At 46.1% G+C, this 23,774-nt stretch overlaps 1 protein-coding gene across 1 annotated transcript; it reads left to right on the forward strand.

The window, feature by feature from the left end:
* The first annotated feature begins 17 nt into the window (after positions 1 to 17).
* Positions 18 to 19,646, forward strand: CHRNA1 (cholinergic receptor nicotinic alpha 1 subunit). The gene is made up of 9 exons (XM_066232783.1): positions 18 to 121; positions 7,147 to 7,292; positions 7,414 to 7,458; positions 8,887 to 8,996; positions 11,598 to 11,793; positions 12,258 to 12,495; positions 15,822 to 16,045; positions 17,112 to 17,351; positions 17,683 to 19,646. The coding sequence occupies exons 1-9, from the start codon at positions 79 to 81 to the stop codon at positions 17,812 to 17,814; spliced, it is 1,374 nt and encodes a 457-aa protein (XP_066088880.1). The 5' UTR covers positions 18 to 78; the 3' UTR covers positions 17,815 to 19,646.
* The last annotated feature ends 4,128 nt before the right edge of the window (positions 19,647 to 23,774 follow it).

The following is a 23,774-nucleotide window of genomic DNA, read 5'->3' on the forward strand; positions in this document are numbered from 1 at the left end:
CAAGTGTCCAGCCAGAGCGCCGGCAAGCAGCACAGGTCACCAGTCTCTGCCACCAGCCCACGCCAGGGCCCACAGCCCATGGAGTCCCGGCCGCTCCTCCTGCTCCTGGGCCTCTGCTCAAGTAAGTGCTGGTGCTGGGGGGCTTTCCTTGGAGGCTGAGATGATAGAAGCCCCCACATCAGAGGCTTGCTTCTTGGATGGGAATGCAGAATGGCAGGCTTCTGCAGCACAAGCCTCCTGTTAGTTTCTCGCCAGTGTTGGCTTGATTGGGTTTGGGGACAAAAATTCTAGTTTGTATAATCCAATTAAAATAGGAGAGGCTTGGTCAAAGGCTACCAAGTAGACATGCAGGTCTCTCCCTCCATCAGTGCCTGGTGTCCGACTGGTCCACAGGATCAGATGCAGCGCCACACCTGCCTTCCCAGACCTGTTTTCAGTTTTTTGGGTTTTTTTTAATTTTTTTTAAAAATTTTATTTATTCATTTTAGAGAGGAGAGAGAGAGGGAGAGAGAGAGACAGAGAGGAGAGAGAGAAGGGGGGAGGAGCTGGAAGCATCAACTCCCATATGTGCCTTGACCAGGCAAGCCCAGGGTTTCGAATCGGCGACCTCAGCATTTCCAGGTCGACGTTTTATCCACTGCGCCACCACAGGTCAGGCCTGTTTTCAGTTTTGAACAACTACAGGGACTTAGAGCGATGACTTACATTTGCAAACAATACAGTTAACAAGTCCTCTTACTGCTCCTGAGAATTCTGATAATAAAGAGGATTGATTGACAGCTCCATATGCTAGAGAGAGAAACCTATTCTTAATTATAATTAAATTCTCTCCATGAGATGAAATATTTTGTAACTTTTAAATTCTGAAGTTAAAAAAAAAAAGGTTCATATGTAGGCACTCTTGCCCACTCTTTAAAAAAAAATACATTCCTACATGTAAGTTTGGGTTTGAATTGAAACCATAAAACCTTGCACAGTCCTTAACCCGTATTCAGCTCTGGAATGTGTCACAACACAGCAGCTGAAATGCAATCCCCAATCCCAAACTTCCGGTAGAGGAAAACAGGAGATGCTTGCTGATTGCTTCATATAAAAGTTTACTGGTGATGTCATCCCAACAGAGAAACAAGGCAGCTGACATTCTGTGATTTCTCTTCTCTGATATTTCCCTGACAGACACAGGCCTTCTGGGCAGAAGGGTAAAGAGCTTTATTATTAATGTTTTTCAATACCAGAGTTGAGGGAAATAGCCTAAACTCTAATAAATTAAGATAAATTATATCCTGTGGGATTTGGACTTGCTCCAACCCAAGCTGGCCTTGTAATGGTGATGGTGGTGGTGGTGGTGGTGGTGGTGGTGGTGTGTGTGTGCGCGCGCGCGTGCCCGCGCATGCACAAACTACACTCAGTGAAAATTCTTAAGTGATATGCTTATGTGTAAAAATCCTTAGGAGATCTCTTAGGACACTAAAACTCTCAAAATCGCATGTTTAGCTACTTTAAAAAGTATGTGACATGTATTTAGATCAATCCTAGAATTTGTGGTTATCAATTCACATGGGTGAATTCACAGCTGGATGAGGCATTCCAACATCTCCAATTTTGAATTATAGAGAAACTATAGTTTGAATTATAGGTTGAAAGACATGAGCTGACCTTCCCAAGGTCACTTAAATTATAAATCTTGGAATGTGATCATTTGGAGGCTCTGCTTGTTATGTGCACAGTCAGAAAACAGACTGAAATTACCAAAGGTGGCAAATTAACATAACCAAATTGAGATAAGCATTACCCAAGGTGACTAGTATCAGTATAGAATTTCTTCTGCTCAACTCTGTGGGCACAAAATACAAATTGGATCAGTATGATACAAAAAAGAAAACCACTTTGGAATTGTGGTTGGGCTCCCCTACTTAAAATCAGTCCTTTATGGGCAAAATTCTCATTTGTATCAGGGATACATTTTCCTGTGTTAGCTTAGCACACAACAATCTCTGTTCTATTTATATAGTATTTTTTTTATTACAATCTTTCCTTTCTTCTGCCTCAGGAATCCTAAGTACTTTATGCCACCTCTCTTATACCATATCACTTTCCAACTTGTTCACAGTTATTTATGTAAGTGACAAATGTCAATCTCCAGGAGGGAAGGAAGTCAGGATTATGTCAGATTCACTTCTGAATGTCTCACATCTCTTAAAACAATGCTTTGCACACAATAAATATTTGATGAACAAATTAAGGTGATCACCATCTGAATAAGGATGCTTTTGCTGAAAAAGGAGACTTCAACATTATGCATTTGTTTGTCTGTATGATTGTTAAGTTACACCCTGCCTTTTAAGGAAAGGATTTACTGTGATTCATTGACTCCATGAGGAATTGGTCCAATTCTCTGGACCATGCTGGAGTTAGGAACAGAATCATAGAATTCTGACCTCAAATCTGTAAGTTTTTTATCACTCTACCCTGTTTTGAGGAGGCAAAAAAGGACAGAATACTAATGAACCCAATTAAAAAATGCAGACCTCCTTGGAAATTCCTGAGAAATTCATTAAGGAAGGAGCGAGGCGCCTTGTCACCGGCCTGGGTGGGGGAGGCGCCTTGTCACCGGCCTGGGTGGGGGAGGCTCCTTGACACCGGCCTGGGTGGGGGAGGCGCCTTGTCACCGACCTGGGTGGGGGAGGCTCCTTGACACCGGCCTGGGTGGGGGAGGCGCCTTGTCACCGGCCTGGGTGCGGGAGGCGCCTTGTCACCGGCCTGGGTGGGGGAGGCGCCTTGTCACCCGCCTGGGTGGGGGAGGCGCCTTGTCACCGGCCTCACTGGCCTGGGTGGGGGAGGCGCCTTGTCACCGACCTGGGTGGGGGAGGCTCCTTGACACCAGCCTGGGTGCGGGAGGCGCCTTGTCACCGGCCTGGGTGCAGGAGGCGCCTTGTCACCGGCCTGGGTGGGGGAGGCGGGAACGAGCGTCACGGCTGTGCTGACCGTTCCGGCCTCCCCGCCTGCCCCTGTCCTGGTGGATCACAGGGTTGGCCTGCATAGTTTTCCTGCTACATAATGTGAACCATCTGCTCAATCTGTTGCTTTCTAGCATGATCTTCCTGTCAAACTAGAATAAAGCATCAATGGAAAATAAGCAGCCCAGGGCAATAGCTTCAAATTCAGTGGCCAAGGCACTCAGTGACCCATGCCAGTCCCTACCCGCTTGGGCTGAGTAGGGCCGGGGACAGACGGGCATGGAGGACAGAGGATGGCTCTGTCCCAGGGGCTCAAAGGGGTGACTGCACACACTGGGTCTTTGGACAACATGCTCCCTTAAAGAGTCCTCGAATGCAGGCAGGTGGGTTTGGGGAGATGCCATGTGAAAGCTCTGCATGAACCCTTTTGGGTTCGGAAAACTTGAAAAGCCAGGCAGGGCCAAGGGTTCCCCACATAGAGTTCAGGGAGGTCATAATGAAGAGTTAGGCTATACTGAAAGTTTCAACAATTCAAATGGAAACGACTCGTGTACCTTTAGGGAGGTGGTGAAGAGGCGGTCCGAGTGGCAGACTGCCTCATTCACGATCCACCTCGGACTAGCTGGGAGCCATGACTACTTGGCTCAACTGTCTGAACCTCAATTTTCTCATTTGTAAAACAGTGGTAAAGACTTCTCTTGTAGGGTGTTTCAAAGATGAAATAAATTAATACAAATACAGGGCCTTTACTAATGCTATAAGGCTAATTAAAGCATAGTTTTGGGGGAGTGTAAAAATGTTTCAACATATTGTACAACATTTGTTATTTTAACCTGATCTAAAGTTTTTTTTTTTTAATTTATTTTATTATTTTTTTTACAAGAGAGAGAGAGACATAGAGAGGGACAGACAGAGGGACAGACAGACAGGAAGGGAGAGAGATGAGAAGCATCAATTATTTGTTGTGGCACCTTAGCTGTTCATTGACTGCTTTCTCATATATGCCTTGACGGGTGGGGGGGGGGCTACAGCAGAGCAAGTGACCCCTTGCTCAAGCCAACGACCTTGAGCTCAAGCCAGCGACCATGGGTCATGTCTATGATCCCATGCTCAAGGCAGCGACCCCATACTCAAGCTGGATGAGCCCACGCTCAAGTCAGCAACCTCGGGTTTCAAACCTGGGTCCTCTGCGTCCCAGGCCAATGCTCCATCCATTGCACCATCGCCTGGTCAGGCCAAGCTGATCTGAACGAGAAATAGTGGCTAAGAGAAGGGGCTATGGGTTTGAATCCCTATTCTACCACTTATGAAATCTAAAGTCACTTAACCTCACTATGCCTCAATTTCCTCATCTGTAACGTGAGGACAAAAATATACCTACCACTCCCTATTGTGAGGATAGAAAAGGTTAGTATATATAAAGCATGTAAAAGAGTGGCACATAATTTGGGTATGTCAATTATTTTTACTAATAAAAATAGAAAAAAAGTAATTATTTTTTATTTTATAAATATTTTGTGGACAAACTCTTCCAAACTTAAGATCCATGGAGAAAAATAATAAGCCCAATGGTGGTGGTGCAGTGTATAGAGCATTGACCTGGGATACTGAGGACCCAGGTTTGAAACCCGGAGGTTGCTGGCTTGAGTGTGGGGTCACTGGCTTGAGCATGGTTTCTGGCTTGAGCCCAAAGGTTGCTGGCTTGAAGCCCAAGATCACTGACTTGAAGTTCAAGGTCACTGGCCTGAGCAAGGTGTCACTGGCTTGGCTGGAGCCCCCTGGTCAAGGCACATATGAGAAGCAATCAATGAACAACTAAAAGTGCTGCAACTATGAGTTGATGCTTCTCATCTCTTTTCCTCTCTCTCTCTCTCTCTCAGAAAAAAAGAAAGAGAGAGGGGAGAGAGAGAGAAAAAAGAAAGAAGGGAAGGAAGGAAAGGGGAGAAAGAAAGAAAAGAAAGAAAGAAAAAAGAAAGAAAGAAAGAAAGCTCTGCTGCTACCAGAGCCACTCTAGCGCCTGGGGCAGAGGCCAAGGAGCCATCCCCAGCACCCGGGTCATCTTTGCTCCAATGGAGCCTTTGCTGCAGGAGGGGAAGAGAGAGACAGAGAGGAAGGAGGGGGGTGGGGGTGGAGAAGCAAATGGGCGCTTCTCCTGTGTGCCCTGGACGGGAATCGAACCTGGGTCCCCCGCACGCCAGGCCGACGCTCCTCCGCTGAGCCAACTGGCCAGGGCCAAGACCCTATCTCTTAATAAGGTCATATTTTGAGGTAATAGGGGTTAGGACTTCAATGTATGGATTTTGGGGAGACAGAAAGAAAAAAGAAAGAAAAGAAAGAAAGAAAGGGAAAGGAAAGGAAAGAAAAGGAAAGGAAAGAAAAGAAAAGAAAAAAAAGAAAAGAAAAGAAAGAAAATAACCTGTCTGAGAGGTAGTAGGTTAATATTACTGGAAAAAAGAGAGAGCAATTTCTTCATTCAAATTTTCACATCATCTTGGCCCAGGGAGAAGGTATGCAGTTTCAGTAATAACCCATGGAAAGGGGAGATTTGGTTACATGAATCAGGGCAAATAGATCGTGTGTCTGCTTCCTCTCCCAGCCCTGAACAGGCAATCCTCAATCCACACAAGGCTCAAGTTATAAAGATCCTTCAGAGGCGCTTGCTGGAATCAGGAACACTTTTTCTCACAGGAATAATGTTATGCGGTTTCCAAGACAGCCCACTACATGCTCATGACACTAAATTGGTGCAGGAGCACAGGGTAGAGTTGCGGGGCTCTAATCCCAGCCTGCCCTAGCTGCATGACCTTGCCCAAGGTGTCCACACTCTCAGGATCTCAGGAGAAAATGCCAGCCTGCCTGTCTGCCCCACTGGAGGCTGGTGAGGACCACATAACACTGGTCATAGAAGGGCTGTGAGCCCCAAGAGTATTGACATTGCTCTTCATCCTGAAAGAAAACTCACTGAAGATTCCTTTGAGTCACTCATGCTCCAAATAGGAGCCCCAAACCTAGGATAGCAAAGCACATAGTTATTACTTTGTTTGAACAACTTGCTGGCGACATGTATCCACCAGCAGTGATTTTTTTTTTTAAGTATGATAAAATGTACATTGCATAAAAGTATCATTTTAAAGTGAACTATTTAGTGGTATTAAGTACACTTAAAATGTTATGCAACCATTACCACTCTCTAGTTTCAGAACTCTTTTATCACTCCCAAAGGAACCTTCACACCCATTAGCAGTCACTCCCCACCCCCTCTCCCTGCAGTCTCTGGTAACCACTAATCTGTTCTCTATCTCTATGGGTTAACCTACTCTGGACATTTCATATAAATGGAATCATATAGTATGTGCCCTTTTGTGTCTGGTTTCTTTCATGTAACACAATGTTTTCAAGGTTAATTCATGTTGTAGCATGTATCAGCACTCCATTCCTTTTTCTGGCTGAATAATATTCCACTGCATGGTTGTACCACAATTTGTTCATCCATTCACCTGTTGATGGGCATTTGGGTTGTTTCCGTCTTTTAGCTATTGTATATAGCGCTGCTGTGAACATTCAGGCACATGCTTTTGTGTAAACAATTTTCTTGGGATACCCAGATGTGGAATTGGTAGGTCGTACAGTAACTCTGTGTGCAACTTGCATGAGGAACCACCAAAAATATTTTCCATGGTGACTGCACCCTTTTACCATCAGCAACATATAAAGAGTTCTTTTTCTCCACAGCGTCGTCCATATTTGTCACTTTCAATTTTGTTACTTATGGACATCCTAATGGGTGTGAAGCAGAATTAATTTTGGGCTGTTCTTAGCATTTGAGGCCAACCAATCTGAGATTTCTTACACCATGACCAGACTCTGAGATACTGCAACTGGATTTTGTGGGGATGTTTATTCTTGTGTATACATATTCCTAGCGAGCTTGACTCAGCCAGAAGCCATATTAAAGAGTCATCTGTCTGAAGTACAAGTGTCACGGTCATCTAGCATGCCCCACTGAGAAGGGACCACACCAGCAGCTGTGGCTGGGAAGGACTTCAGGCAACACTAGCTGCATATGGGAGCCCTTCAACAAGGGGTCCTGCATGCCTTCCGTTAGCTGTTCATGCCTCAGTTACTCGCGTTAGTGTCCGTGGAGGTGGGGATCAGAATCTGACCGCGTGCATGTCCTTTGCTGTCTCAGCTGGCCTCGTCCTGGCCTCTGAACATGAGACCCGTCTGGTGGCAAAGCTGTTTGAACACTACAACAGCGTGGTGAGGCCAGTGGAGGACCACCGCCAGGCCGTGGAGGTCACCGTGGGCCTGCAGCTGATACAGCTCATCAACGTGGTGAGGCCAGAGCGCCCCGGTTCCCCACAGCCCCCACAGCCCCCACAGCCCCCACCCTGCAGCACCCGCCCCTCCGCTCCCCTCTCCGCCCCCTAAAGGTGGGGTCTGATCTTTTTTTCAGGATGAAGTAAATCAGATCGTCACAACCAACGTTAGATTAAAACAGGTAATTTAGCTAGATAATTGCATTTATGTTGTTTGCATTCACCCTGAAATTTAACCTGGGCCTGGAGTAAATCAATTTGGGAAAAAGGGATATATGCCAAAATGTTAAAGTAAATAGTTTGGGGTAATGGGATTATGGGTCATATTTATTGGCGTGTGTTTGTCTTTTACTTTGTGCTTTTTCTGTGTGTATCAGTTTGCTTGGGCTGCCATAACAAAGCCACAACCTGGGGGGCTCAAACAACAGAGATGTATTGTCTCACCATTTCTGAGGCCTCAGGCCTCTCTCCCTTGCTTCTATTTGGCCATGTTCATGTCCACATGGCATCTTCCTGGACATGCATCTGTCTTTAAATGTCCCCTCCTTAAAAAGACGCCTCTCATTTGGGGTTAGGGACTACTTTAATGACCTCATTTCTACTTCCTTACCTTTGTAAAGACCCTATCTCTCTTTTTTTTTTTTTTGTATTTTTTTCTGAAGCTGGAAACGGGGAGAGACAGTCAGACAGACTCCCGCATGCGCCCGACCGGGATCCACCCGGCACGCCCACCAGGGGCGACGCTCTGCCCACCAGGGGGCGATGCTCTGCCCCTCCGGGGCATCGCTCTGCCGCGACCAGAGCCACTCTAGCGCCTGGGGCAGAGGCCAAGGAGCCATCCCCAGCACCCGGGTCATCTTTGCTCCAATGGAGCCTTTGCTGCAGGAGGGGAAGAGAGAGACAGAGAGGAAGGAGGGGGGTGGGGGTGGAGAAGCAAATGGGCGCTTCTCCTGTGTGCCCTGGACGGGAATCGAACCTGGGTCCCCCGCACGCCAGGCCGACGCTCTACCGCTGAGCCAACCGGCCAGGGCCAAGACCCTATCTCTTAATAAGGTCATATTTTGAGGTAATAGGGGTTAGGACTTCAATGTATGGATTTTGGGGAGACAGCATTCAATCCATAACATTGTATTATCCAAATTTGCTGCATTGGGCATACATTCCTTTCATAATGCAGGAAAAGAACATAATACTTTTTAAAAATGGTGCTGCCTACTTGAGGAAAATGTTCCCAATAGGGCTATTCTCCTTTCCTGGGTGGGCAGTGTGGCGTGAGAGATTTGCCACCACCCAGTGGCATGGCTTGGAGGTACCTTTGTTTTCCCATCTGAAAAATGGGGTCAATGATCACTCTTACTTTACAGGACTATTGTGAGAACTAAATGATCAGTATCAGTAAAATGCTTAGCACAGTGCCTGCATGAAACCAATCAATTGTTTGCTGGTATTGTTAACTAAAGTGAAAGCTGAATTCGGAATCAAACCTTTCTTACTACCACACAATTTCTGTCGCCCTCTGAATTATCATACCCATCAGAGTTCTAGATAACCCTCGCTTGTTTAAAAAACTGTCTTTAGCTTTCTAATCAGCTAAATGTCTTCATTTCTAGCAATGGGTGGATTACAATCTAAAATGGAATCCAGAAGACTATGGCGGTGTGAAAAAAATTCACATTCCCTCTGAAAAGATCTGGCGCCCGGACTTAGTTCTCTATAACAAGTAAGCAAACAGGCTGGAGAGCAGACGTTCCTGGGGAGGGGGAGCCCCAGTGCCCTCACACGAGGGCCACCCCGCTCAGGATGCTTCAGAAACCAAGAGCTAAGTCGACGTGCTAGGGTGCCAGATGGTGTCTCATGTTATGAAGAGAAACAATGATCAGAGCCAAATTAAATCAAGGCTGTGGGTGGGGGACATTTAATCCCTGAGAGCTCCTGAAGGGAGTATGGCAACTATCCAAAGAACCCAACCCTCCTGTAGTTGAGTTCCTTAGAATTAAATGCCCTTCATACCAATAGGTCTGAATCTCCCTGGGCTGTTACTTGTCACACCCTCGTGGCACCCCAAGATGCTACGCTGACAACAGCCCAGGACGCCTGTGTAGCCCACCCATGGGCTCCATGACAGACTGCATGTCATGAAATTATAATGTGATTCAAGACGCTCTGCTTTAATGACATGTTCATTATCACACATCCTTCACTTGTCAGGGAATGTGCATTTCAAAGCACATCCTTGCCAGGCAGGAGCGTTCAGAATTGGCCTGGAGGAGTCGGGCCTGATACTACAGGGCACAGGTCTGCAGCCAGAGGGCGCTGCATGCTAGTGGGTTACCAGGGGGGGTAGCCACGGCCAGTGAGTGGAAATGACACCCTTAGGGCTGACCATCCCTGCTTTGAAAACCTACTCACATATTGTCCAATATACCTGGAATTCCAGCTTGAGCCAAATTAGCCAATCATTTGTGAAAAACCTTTCAGACAGTTACACTAGTAGGACAAAGTGTCTTGTGTTAGTTAAGTTTCTCTGTCAGTAAGAATGTGAGGGAAAAGAAAACTAGATAGAAGGAGACGGAAGACAATCTGACTTTGGGTGATGGGTATGCAACAGAATTGAATGACAAGATAACCTGGACATGTTTTCTTTGAATATATGTACCCTGATTTATTCATGTCACCCTATTAAAATTAATAAAAATTTATTTATAAAAAAAAAGAGAGGAAAAAAAAAGAATGTGAGGGAAGCAATGAACTCCCCCGGCCCTTCTGACAGCTTGTTCAGGAACAGGCTGTGGGGACAGAGCCCCATGTGGCCTGTGTATAGGGAGAGACGGGACAGAGCCCCATGTGGCCCGTGTGTAGGGAGAGACGGGACAGAGCCCCATGCGGCCCGTGTGTAGGGAGAGACGGGACAGAGCCCCATGCGGCCCGTGTGTAGGGAGAGACCCGGATGATCCTGAAGCCCTCTGTTCTTTGGAAAGTCCCAATAAACACAGTTTTCTGGATAGAGCCCACCTCCATCCAAGGAAAATGCAATGAGAAGAAAATCTCTTGGCACCAATATATGCTGTATGTCCCTGAAAGCCAACCGAGGCAGACCCACCCAGCTGTTCGACACCTCTGGCGAGGGCCTGGGGCATGGGCTGCTTGCAGGGCGAGTGGACTGCTCACTGAATTAACCCTGCAAACATGGCCTCTTATTAATTTTAATATCTACCATGTTGAATATTTTTTAACAAGAAATTTTCAAACCACATTTGAAAATTTGGAAATATCACATGAAAATCTGGGTTTTTAGCCTCTCTAGAAAACTCTATCCAACATTCAAATATATAGAAACTTTGGATTTAAAAATGTAGATCTTTAGCTTCTAAGGAAAAATTCAAATATCTGCCAACATTGAGCCTTTGCTCGCACCAGGACACCCTGAGCAGAGCTAAGTGGCACCTTCTTCAGAGAACAGAGGGGCTGTCTCTTCACCACAGCCAGTCTCTTACCTCCTCCCTGCCTTCCAGCCGTGGGGGCATCTGAGTGTTTAATTCCACCCACTGAGTTCTAAATAGATTTTTCTGTCTTTTCTTTTTTTTAAATCAGGGAGAGGAGGGAAGGCAGAGAGACAGACTCTGCATGCACCCCAAACAGGATCCACACAGCAAGCCCACTAGGGGGTGATGCTCTGCCTATCTGGGGCATTGATCCGTTGCTTAGCAACTGAGCTGTTATTAGCATCTGAGGATGCATGGAGCCATCCTCAGCGCCTGGGGCCAACTCACTCCAATCGAGCCATGGCTGCAGAAGAGAAAAAGAGAGAGAAGCAAGAGGAGGAGGGGTGGAGAAGCAGATGGGCGCTTCTCTTATGTGCCCTGACCAGCAATTAAACCTGGGATATCCACATGACAGGCTGATGCTTTACCAGTGAGCAAACCAGCCAGGGCCCTAAATAGTTCTTAAAATATAATGGACACCTTCCTTAGCCTGCTTGTCATAGTAATGAGCCACTGGACATGTTTCTGTTTAAAATCCCAGTTAACTTTCAAAGTACACATAGAGGAGATAGAAATTATTACAAATACTACTAAGTCCTGGGAAGAAAAAAAATCTGGGACGCAGTGAATCAGTGTTACCCGTGATTTCCTCCCCAGGTAATCTGATTCAGTGCTTAGCTGGTGCTCAGGAATCCGTCTTTTAATATGCACTCCAGTGGTTCTTATTATCAGACAAGCCTAGGAAACACTGATGTAGATAAGCCACACTGCCTGAAAAAAAGCTTTTATAATTAGCACCTAAATAATTACTGGCTATCTTCTCTTTTGTCCCATTGTAGCGCAGATGGTGACTTTGCCATCGTCAAGTTCACCAAAGTGCTCCTGGACCACACTGGCCACATCACATGGACGCCTCCGGCCATCTTTAAAAGCTACTGTGAGATCATCGTCACCCACTTTCCCTTTGATGAACAGAACTGCAGTATGAAGCTGGGCACCTGGACCTACGATGGCACCGTGGTGGCCATTTACCCGGTAGGTGGTGACCACTTGTAATGAGGTTGGAGTCAGAAAGGCAGGATTCGGGTCTTCAACTCTGCCCCTTCATAGTCACAGGCTCTCTGCACCACTTAGAACTTTGGAGATTATCTGGTTTGATGATTCTCAATTTGTTTGTAAGGTTTGTGATGTACTCACATGAGAATAACCTGGGAGCTTAAAAATCCAGGCTGGGGCAGGGCAAGGGCACCGCTTTGTTTTAAAGCCCCGAGGTGGCTTGTATATATATATATATATATATATGCAGCATGAAGACTCCCCATAGTTCAAATCCCCTTATTTTATAGGAAAGGCACCTGAGACAAAAAAGTTGAAGTGACCCAGGGTGCCCCCTGGGTATGTAATAGCACTAGCATCTATTTGTCACAGATGATTCTGGAACCCTGCCCCTCCTCAGGGTGGCGTGGCTGGGTTTTCAAAGTTTCCTTTCATCTTCGCAGGAAAGCGACCAGCCGGACCTGAGCAACTTCATGGAGAGCGGGGAGTGGGTGATCAAGGAGGCCCGGGGCTGGAAGCACTGGGTGTTCTACGCCTGCTGCCCCTCCACCCCCTACCTGGACATCACCTACCACTTCGTCATGCAGCGCCTGCCCCTCTACTTCATCGTCAATGTCATCATTCCCTGCCTGCTCTTCTCCTTCTTAACTGGCCTGGTGTTCTACCTGCCCACGGACTCAGGTGGGTGCCGCTGCCACGGCTGCGACTGCTGACACTGACAGATCTCGTGTTGCTATTTTGGGAAAAGCCAGAAATAATTATAGGCTAATAAACAGACAGAGCCGAATCATCATCACTGGGAGGACACACTTACTGAGGAGCCACGTACAGTGGTGAAAGGCACTGCGGATGGAGCTCACAGCTGGAGCAGACCACGGGGCCGGGAGAGTTAGATGTGGCCCCGAAGAGGCACAGACATAGCTCAGTCTAGTTAAAGTGAAACGCCCACCGACCGTTTGTTGAGCACCCGCCGTGTGCCCCAAGGTGCGCTGGGTAAGGCGTGGAGCACAGACACTCCTCACGCCACTTCCACTGTGCAGTCACTTGCTCTGCTGACCGATCCAGGTCTTGCCTCTTCTGCTCACTGCTGGCCACTTGAGAGCAGCTTTTGCGTGTCTGTGTTCCAGATGGCAGCGTTCTTGTGCACAAGTCCATACTTCCCAAGGGGCAATGCTTTCTCACATATCAGCCCAAACAACTTACCTCCCACTGAGTCTTCACATCTGTGACATAATTTCACAGAACAATAATCTACAGAAATCAGGAAAGGGCATACACATGCCTGCCAGCGAGCGGGTCATGACTCAGAAACGATCGATGGCTGACAAGCAGGGGAAAAGGAACGATGGCACAGGCAGTCCTCAAACTTATGACAGGTCACAATTTTATCAAAATAACAATATCAATAAATAAAAACTCACAAAAGCTTATATCCATTTTCTGACAAGGAAAAAAATTATGCATTCACTCATTCCACATAGAGGACTTGTTGCACAACTGTTATGCGGCAGGGATACAGTGTAAAATAAGGCAGAATTCGCCCTGCAGAATGTATGTTCCAGTAATTGTACTTGTTCTTAAAAAAATGATCACAAATGTTTTTTCAACTTTCTAATCAAATGAAGCTTCTTGCCTGACCAGGTGGTGGCGCAATGGATAGAGCGTCGGACTGGGATGCAGAAGGACCTAGGTTCGAGACCCCGAGGTCGCCAGCTTGAGCGTGGGCTCATCTGGCTTGAGCAAAGAGCTCACCAGCTTAGACCCAAGGTCGCTGGCTCCAGCAGGGGGTTACTCGGTCTGCTGAAGGCCCGCGGTCAAGGCGCATGTGAGAAAGCAATCAATGAACAACTAAGAAGTCACAACGCTCAACGAGAAACTGATGATTGATGCTTCTCATCTCTCTCCGTTCCTGTCTGCCTGTCCCTGTCTATCTCTGCTTCTGTTAAAAAAAAAAAATGAAGCTTCTTAAAGCAGAGAGAGAAAACAGCAGTCAGGCCAATATAGAGACTAAGCACAGTTTCTATACACATTAAGTGATTTATGCTTGGAAAGTATTTAGAACAGTGACACTGCTTGATGAATGTTAGCTATTATTATTATCACCGTTATGCATCAAGAAATGTGATGTAACTTGATCAATATTTCATATTTATAATTCTGTCTTCTTTTTCATTTTTAAAGGCTTTTCTCCTCACTGAGTAGAATTCAACCTACAAGGTAGAATTGGTCATTTCTTTCTTTCTTTATTTTTGTGACAGAGACAAAGAGTAAGTCAGAGAGAGGGACAGATAGGAACAGACAGACAGACAGGAAAGGAGAGAGATGAGAAGCATCAATTCTTTGTTGCGGCACCTTAGCTGTTCATTGATTGCTTTTTGATGTGTGCCTTGATTAGGGAGCTACAGCAATGCGAGTGACCCCTTGCTCAAGCCAGCGACCTTGGGCTTCAAGCCAGGGACCATGGGGTCAAACCAGCGACCATGGGGTCATGTCTATGATCCCATGCTCAAGCTGGCAATCCTGGGCTCAAGCTGGTGAGCCCCCACTCAAGCTGGATGAGCCCGCACTCAAGCTGGTGACCTCGGGGGTTTCGAACCTGGGCCCTCCACATCCCAGTTCGATGCTCTATCCTCTGCCACTGCCACCACCTCATCAGGCAGAACTGATCATTTCTTGTCTGCACCTGCTCTGTATCCTGTATATACTCGTGGCATCTGGAAGCATGCAGTACAGGGAGAAGTTCCATACTGGAAAGCAGGATAATACAAGGGTTTCCCAGGACACAAGCAGCAAGACCAGCCCAAGGGAGGTCCCTCCCAGTGGCTCTCTACTGCATCTAAGGTGGTCAGTCCCCACAAAAACATCCCGATGCCACTCAGCCCCTGCCCCTCGTTTGCCACACTTGTCTAACCAAAACTCTTAACATGGCCCCTTAATATGAAAAACAGCCTGACCTGTGGTGGCGCAGTGGATAAAGCATCGACCTGGAAATGCTGAGGTCGCTGGTTTGAAACCCTGGGCTTGCCTGGTCAAGGCACATATGGGAGTTGATGCTTCCAGCTCCTCCTCCCCTTCTCTCTCTCTCTCTCTCTCTCTGTCTCTCCCTCTCCTCTCTAAAAATGAATAAATAAATAAATAAAAATTAAAAAAAAAAAAAAAAAAGAAAAACAAACAAAAATCACCCTCTTTAGATGAAAGGAAGTGGTGTGAAATCATTGATTTTGTTTTCTCAGTTTGGGTCTTACTGCTTACTCCCATGATGAGAAAGTTATACATGCACTTCTGAACTGCCTGCCCATCTGCAGGGTAACAAGTGGGCCAGACTGCAGCTCAGTTCTGGGAGGTTTATTATATCATTCTGCTGCAGACGGAGAAACTTAGTTCCCTGAGCTCCACCAAGAAATGGAGTTCTGGGGCATGAGATGAAGTGGTTATTTCCTACTTGGCAGCATCTCATGAAAATACCTGCTCCCTGTCATCGTGAGCAGAGTTAAAGTGGAAGGGGCTCATAAGAAAGTCTGCCCCCAAACTTCTCCCAGAACGACGCTTTGAGAAATGCCTGTCACACTCGTCACAGTCTGGGGTTTTGGTGGTGCCTGAGTCTGCAAGAGCAGCCATCACCAAGGACATAGTCTGGGTAGCTTCAAAAACAGGAATTTATTATCTCCCAGTTCTGGAGGCTGGAAGTCCAAGATCAAGGTATCCGCAGGGCTGTTTTTCTCTGGGGCCTCTCTCCTTGGCTTACAGATGGTAGTGTTCTCCTTGTGTCCCCTCTGTGTGTCTCTGTGTTCTAATCTCCTCTTCCTACAAGGACACCAGTCATACTGGATGAGGGCCCACACTGAGACCTCATTTTACTTTAATTACCTCTTTACAGGCTCTCTCTCCAAATAGTCACTGAGGTACTGGGGCTTGGGACTACAACATATATATAAATGTGAGAGCCGTGGAGCAACAGTTCAGGCCGTAACAGGAAGGTGGTTGTGTTTCCTCCTCACTCTGTCCAGGAGAGAAGATGACTCTGAGCATCTCTGTCTTACTGTCTCTAACTGTGTTCCTCCTGGTCATTGTGGAGCTGATCCCGTCCACCTCCAGCGCGGTGCCTCTGATCGGCAAGTACATGCTCTTCACCATGGTGTTTGTCATCGCATCCATCATTATCACTGTCATCGTGATCAACACCCACCACCGCTCGCCCAGCACCCACGTTATGCCAGAGTGGGTTCGGAAGGTGAGTGAGCGAGGCCCCTGCAGACCCTGCGCAGGGGGGCCGTCCCTCGGGGACATCTGCAGGGCGCCTCCTCCTTGCAGCGGAATTCCAGCGGACCCTTGTGGGTGCTCAGAATGGAAAGTCCTTTCAGCCGTAAGGGATTGTTTTTGGGGAGGAACTTTCTTGGGCCTCTTTTTAGAGAAAAATAATTCGTGTAGCTTCCTCAGAGAGAGAAGAAAAAAGCCCACCCCTAATTCAAGCTTTAAAACAAAATCTCTTTGATTAGAGAAGATAAATCAGTCTCTTTTACTCAAACACTCTGGAATTCTTGGGATTTTTGTTTGTACGTCTCCCAGTTTGTGAACAGGTTGCTTATTCTTTGCTGGTAGAATCATCTATGGAGGACAAGGGCAGAAATGGGGGGAGGCTTGATGAGAGATTGTCAAAAAGTAAGTTTTAACGAGGAACCTGGATTCAAGCATTTACAGTTTTGAAATTGAAAATGTATTAACATTTCAAATGTCACTTAAATAAAATAAAATAAAACTTCACAAAGACATGAACAGCCAGGGTCTTTTTTGTAAAATTCAAAAGATGTTCATGAATTAACAGAGAATTGCTGCTCACATGTATTTTGGGAGGAGAAACAGTCCCTGTTTCAATCAAGACTGTTCAGTGACTCCTGGCAATACCATGTTACACACAAATACCAGCTGTTTTGTGTGGCCAGAACCTTATATAACTTGTAGCCCAAGGGACCCTTTCTTTAGCCATATGATCATGAGAACACATGGCCTTGAATAGAAGCAAGTACCACCTGAAGTTCGAAAGCTGCGCACAGGCTCCCTCCAGTGGCGAAACAGTCATATGACAATCATCACTGTTAACCATTGTATTATAATTTGACAGGCTACGGGACATGTGTGAGAGTCTGAGAAAATCTGGTCCTTTTGTTTGAAGGACCAAGACGCTGAGGCCCAGAGAAGCTGAATGACTTACCTAAAGTTACACTGCTAGTTCATAGTTGGAGTCTGAGGCTTGCTCTGCTGTCAATTATTCTCATATATGGATTTCTTTTCTATGTTAGATTTTCATCGACACCATCCCAAATGTCATGTTCTTCTCCACAATGAAAAGACCATCCAGAGAAAAACAAGAAAAAAAGATTTTTACAGAAGACATGGATATTTCTGACATTTCTGGGAAGCCAGGGCCCCCACCCATGGGCTTCCACTCTCCCCTGATCAAACACCCCGAGGTGAAGAGCGCCATTGAGGGCGTCAAATACATCGCAGAGACCATGAAGTCAGACCAGGAGTCCAATAACGTAAGCTTCGTGACTTGAAACCCACACATCTGGTGTTAATAATCAGATGCTCGAGTGCAGATGGCTGGGTTTGGCTTGATGGGCTGTTTGGGGCTTCAGGGGCAGCTACTGACCTAAGGTTAGCCTTGGTGACCGCCTCCAGGCCACCTCAGTAAGTCATCATTGTGAATAATCTGTTCAAAAACTAAAGATCAGAGGGCCAGCCAGAGGCTGTTGAGGGATCCGAGATCTACAAATTCAATAAGCTGTTGTTGAACCAAAGAGGCATAGTGTGAACACTGTGAGCCTAACGACCACCGTAAGGAAGTCCTAACACTTTCCTCTCTCCCAGGCGGCCGAGGAATGGAAGTATGTTGCAATGGTGATGGACCACATTCTCCTTGGAGTCTTCATGCTCGTCTGTATCATCGGAACCCTGGCCGTGTTTGCAGGTCGGCTCATTGAATTAAACCAGCAAGGATGAGCAGAAAGCTGAGCCTCGCCTCGCTCCGCCCCAGCACCAGGCAGAGCAGAGGAAGGTGGGGCAAACGGGAAGACCTGTCCACTCGGATATAAGCTCACTAATCGAACATTTATTATTAAAGATAATGATTTACATTTACGTAAGGTTATGGCCTCAAAGTGTTTTCACACTGCTTCTCCCTTCAATCTCAGTAGGCCTGGAGAGGGGACTCTTTTCAGTAAATAAGACAGGATTGCTACAAGAAGTATTCATTTCCAATGGCGCCTGGAGGAGTTTTGCCCAGAATAGCTGAGGTTTTCTGTTGGTTTCTTCTTCTTCTTTTTCCTCCTTCTTCCTTCTTTCTTCTTCCTCTCTTCTCCTCCTCCTCCCCCTTCTTCTTTTCTTTGAGCAAAGAATGTATCCTTCGTTTAAAAGCCAGTTTTGTGCCTACTGGGAAAGCCCCCTCTCTCAGTCCCCAAAAGCTAAAGCATTTAATTTGGGAGAAAGGAAGCAGTAGAAAGGCAATAGGTGACTTCTAGAAGGCCACTAAGATGCAGCTTGCATCAAACCCTGTGTCTTACAGTGGAGATCTAGAACGGAGGTGAGGGAAGTGTTTCCCAGGCTAACGCCCCACCTGGGTGTGATGCTCAGGGTTTGAGGCAAAACAGGTCCTAACCTGCATGGAGGGGAAGGGCCAGGCACCGAGGGAATCTTCTCACATACGTGATTTACTTCATCCTCCTCACTCTTATACAAATGAGAAAACTGAACTTGAGGGAGGTTAAGTTCATGGCCTGAACAATTAAAGACAAAAACTGTGATTCGAACCCAGAACAAATCTGAGTTCCAAGCAGCTCCAGGCTGGGTCAGTATATCTATCTGCTCCCTGCTCTCCTGCTCTCCTGGCCACGCTGGGCTCAGTCAAGGCCACTCTGTACTTCAGGTCAGCACCGTAGGGGCTTCAGTATTAGCGCCAACCACCTTCCCCTTTGAACCTTTGAACCCTTCTCAGTGAAACTTCCTGACTTTTGTTCCTAGTCCTTATCCCACGAAGGATAGATATTCTTTTTCTCCAGAGCGACCTTCTAGCCACAGTGTAATTCACCCAGAACTAGAAAATGGGCTGCCTTGGGCTCAGACAGCCAGAACACACGTGCCCCACAGCAGTACCGGGAGACCGGGAGCTGCACTGCCAGGGGCGGGCCTGACCGAACCAGGAGGTCTCAGTCTACTTCTCCGTGGGGTCCCTAACATACCCGTGACAGGACTCCATGCCTTCATTTTAGGGTAAAGAGAAAACAGGCGCCTTAAAAAACTAAACCTAAAATTATCATATGATCCCCAATTCTACTCCCCGAAGAACTAGAGCAGGGACTTGAACAGATACTGGAACATCAGAGCTCGCGGCAGCATTATTCACAACAGCCAGAAGGTGAGAGCCACCCCAGTGTCCATCAGTGGACAAGCAAAATATAGTATACGCAAACAATGGGCTACGTTACAGCCTTGGAGAAAAATGAAGTTCTGATATATGTTATAATATGGGTCAGCCTTGAAAATATACTAAATGAAATAAGCCAGACACAAAAGGACAAATACTGTCTGATTCCACTTTCGTGAGGTACCTATAATAGGCACATTTATTGAGATAGAGAGTAGAATAGTGACTCCCAGGGTTCAAAGGGGTGAGTTGCTGCATACTGGGTACAGTCCGTTTGGGGTGATGAAAAAGTTCTGGAAATGGATGGTGGTGAGGATTGCTTAACCTCGTGAATGTACTCAGTGCCACTGAATTATATACGGAAAGATGTTTAAAGAAGTAACCTTTGTGTTATGACTATTTTACTGCAATAAAAAAGTGCCGTTTTTTGTTTGTTTGTTTTTAAATCACAAACTGCTCCTTGCTGATCCTCAACAATCATCCCCGGTGACGACTGGTTGGAAATGGGGCACTGACAGAGAAAGTAGTTACTTCTTGGAGGAACGGTCCTCTCTCCCCCTCTACAAACATCTGTAAGGGGTCTAGCTGCTCCTAAACCAAGCCCTAACATATTTTCCCGTGGCAAGTCAGCTTGGAAGACTCGAGCACAGAAATTGTCCTACTTCAAATATAAACCACGTTTGGGCACGTGGCTCACCCACCACGCAGGGAGCCCACCACGAAGAGAGAGCGGTGAGCAGGGTGAGGGGCCGCTGTCTCTTCCCAGCCTTGGGGCATCTCTACCCCAAATCTTTCTTCTCTATCAGCCAGTGGAGCCCCTGCTAAAGTGCTCTTCATAGAAGTTCTTTTTTTTTTAACCAGAAAAATAAACCTCTTTAACAATCTTTTTTTTTTTTAACGTCAACTTAATACAGTGTTTTAAGCCTCTGTTTCCATTCTCCTGTCTACAGCCTTCTGCTATACACCACTAACCAATTTTTAGTATTTTCTTATGTACCTGTCTGATTACAACTCCCAGCTTAGAATCTTCCCAAAGGACAGAGATTGTATTTTATGTTTATAGTCTCAGGTATTAGGTAGATGCTTGAAGATGTGTTGAATAAATGAAGAGAAAAGTGAATGAATTTAAGCAGTGTAAATTGCCTTGAGAGTCCCCTCATTCTCTCATTAACATCCTACCTTGGTATAATTGGTCAAAGCAAATGTCTATGGCTTCAGTGTGTCAATATGAATTTTTGTTTTGTTTTTTAAGTAAGAAGAAGGTGGCCCTGGCCGGTTGGCTCAGTGGTAGAGCGTCGGCCTGGCGTGCAGAAGTCCCGGGTTTGATTCCCGGCCAGGGCACACAGGAGAAGCGCCCATCTGCTTCTCCACCCCTCCCCCTCTCCTTCCTCTCTGTCTCTCTCTTCCCCTGCCGCAGCCGAGGCTCCATTGGAGCAAAGATGGCCCGGGCGCTGGGGATGGCTCCTTGGCCTCTGCCCCAGGCGCTAGAGTGGCTCTGGTCGCGACAGAGTGACGCCCCGGTGGGGCAGAGCATCGCCCCCTGGTGGGCAGAGCATCGCCCCCTGGTGGGCGTGCCAGGTGGATCCCGGTCGGGCGCATGCGGGAGTCTGACTGTCTCTCCCCGTTTCCAGCTTCGGGAAAAATACAAAAAAAAAAAAAAAAAGAAGAAGAAGAAGGGAGAGAGAGAGAGAGACAGATTCCTGCATGCGCCCCGACCAGGATCTACCCAGCAACCATCACCTGGTGTTGATGCTCTGCCCATTAGGGCTGCTTGCAACCAAGCTATTTTTAGCCCCTGAGGTGGAGGCTTGCTGGAGCCATCCTTAGCACTTGGGGCCAACATACCCGAATCATTTGAGCCATGGCTGCGGGAAGGGAAGAGGGGGGGGGGGAGGGGAAGAGAAACAGATGGTTGCCTCTCATGAGTGCCCTGAACAGGAATTGAACCCAGGACTTCCACAAGCTGGGTTGATGCTCTACCGCTGAGCCAAAGGGCCAAGGCAATATGAGTTTCTTATACATTTGTGCTCTTCATGTGATCAACATAGGCTTTACAACTCGAGACTATGCATAATTCTAGGAAAAGCAAGTCTGTGAGCACTTCTTACATATCTCTAAAGACAGCTCTTCCTGCTGCAACTGACCTGCATTGCTAACCCTTCTCCATCTGTAAAGGACCCTCTGAAAGGGCTTTGCCTCCAGGAAACACTCCCCAGCACTGGCTGCCCACGGCCTGCTCTTTTTTATTGTCCTTACTGCATGCATTGGACCTGAGGAGCTCCTACGACGCCTGCTTCACTACTTACTTTATGGATGTCAACCTACTGTCTTCAATGAGATCGTCCCTACTGGAAAGAGGAAGTTGGGGTCTTGCTACTTGGACTTCTTGTGGGACCTTGGGCGAGTTACTTCACCCTTCGGAGTCCCAGAACAGAAACGTGCAGACAATGATGTCTTCTCCAGGGCCCTGGGGAAGTGGCCGACACCCTGCAGATGTTGCCGAAATAAAACCCTCAAGGGCAGAGATTATATCCCGAACCCAGGAGAGGGCTGAGTGCCTACTGTGTCCACAAATAATTTGTTGAAGTTTTCTTCGTATTTTTTTCTTGAGATAGTCACATACCATAAAATTCATCCCTTGGAACTGTACGATTCAGTGGTTGTTACCGTAGTCATGAGGCAGTGTAACCATCAGCACTGTATAACTCCAGTACATTTCTATCAACCCATCTCAGTTATATTTCCTTAAAGGTTTATTTAGTTTTTAATGAATCAAAGTACATTATGACTGTATCACACAATATAACTGTTCTACTTTAGAATCACTAATAGTATTGACTATGTGTCTGACACCATTTTGAGTACTTTATAAATAATTAATCCAGTATGGTAAGTTTCATCAGCATCATCGCCCTGTTACTGAGGAAGAAAGTGAGATGTGAAAAGGACAGGAATCTTGCGCAAGACCACACAGCTACAAGTGGCAGAGATGGGATTTGAATCCAAGACTCCCTCAGTCTGTGTTCCTCACCACTCCTCCTTCTTGACCAGAGCGTTAGGGTTTCATCACCAACCAACCCCAAACAAGCAAACATATAACCCTTAAGCATTAAGAGCATGTTTTCTCCCCTCACCCCCTGTTTATTGGTCACCTGTGGCTATTATTTTTTCTAAACATGAAAGAATTGTCCACTGCTGGCCCTAGGTTAGGCTCTGTAGGTGACTGGTCTTCGTCCTCCAAAGGTGAGTTGTACAAAACAACAATAGAGGCAAAAAGTGATGCCCAAACACGGGCATTCAGACTGGGAGAGTCTGGCCGCTGGTGATGGCAGAGAGCTGGGACTTAGTGTTACAAAGTAGAACCATGTATAATGAAATAGTTCTGGGAAGACCAAAGGGACTGTTTTCTCTCTTTAAGGTAAAATTCAGATTAACATAGGTTGAATATGGTCATGAACTGGGCAAATGTTCTTTCGCTTTAAGCTCTTATTCTCAGAGAGCTGAAAGCGCATTGAGCACTGCTTACTTATTAATAACATCACCTCCAAGTGGTGGGATTCAAATAATCTAACAACTGTTCTCTGCCCTAACAACTGCTATATGTATAAATAAATGATATACCGAAAGATAGTTTATTATTTCATGTATTTAATACTTAAGTAAGAACAATAAAAGAGGTACACAAAACTAGATTATAAGAGTTTTAAAATGTTAATGAAAAAATATTAAATAACACCTGGCAAAAACCAATACAAGTTGTCACCACCTGGTTGTTTGGCACTTTTTCTCTTTATGTTATATGTTTGTTTACTGAAGTAACAAACATGAGGGAATTGAAATATAGTATTTCATCAAAGGTATAAGGAATTTTATGAAATGAATAAGTAAATATTACAAGCATAGTTCTGTCATTTTTTTTCCACCTGTGGATGGAATGAACATTACTATGGACGCTTAGATACACTGTTGCTTATATGAACATTAAAAAAGAGTAAGGAATGTAAATTTGTGATTTCCACACTGGGCAGCTGCCCAGGCGCCCACCTTAGAGAGAACCCTGATTACAAGTGCCATTTTAACAACCGGTTCACCAAATTCAGCAAAAAAATTAGGTATCGGTTCTGCCGAACTGGTGCAAACTGTCTGAATCCCACCACTGCCACCTCCCACATTTAACTTATCTGTCATGTATCGGGGGCTGCTTTTAGACAATAACAGTACACACTTTATTTAATGGAAGTGGTGTGGGGATTTGATTTTGGTAACTCCGGGTTTTATTTTTAAGTACAGTTGCTGGTGAGCTGGCTATGGGAAAAATCTGAGGCGAATCCTTCAGTAAAGCAGGATATCCCTTAAAATCGTACAATTACTGCTTAACTTTTCCCCTAAAACTTAAAGAAATACTATTTCAGTTAAATAAACTGGGCAGCAGCTCCTTCTTGTGCTGAAAAGTAAGTATTGCAGCTACTTAGTTAAAAGGTGGAAAAGCATCCCTAAACTTGCTTTAACTAAGAGATTTCGCCAAATGCGTTCAGTTTAA

The sequence above is a fragment of the Saccopteryx bilineata genome, chromosome 5 (assembly GCF_036850765.1).
Source record: "Saccopteryx bilineata isolate mSacBil1 chromosome 5, mSacBil1_pri_phased_curated, whole genome shotgun sequence".
NCBI lineage: Eukaryota > Metazoa > Chordata > Mammalia > Chiroptera > Emballonuridae > Saccopteryx > Saccopteryx bilineata.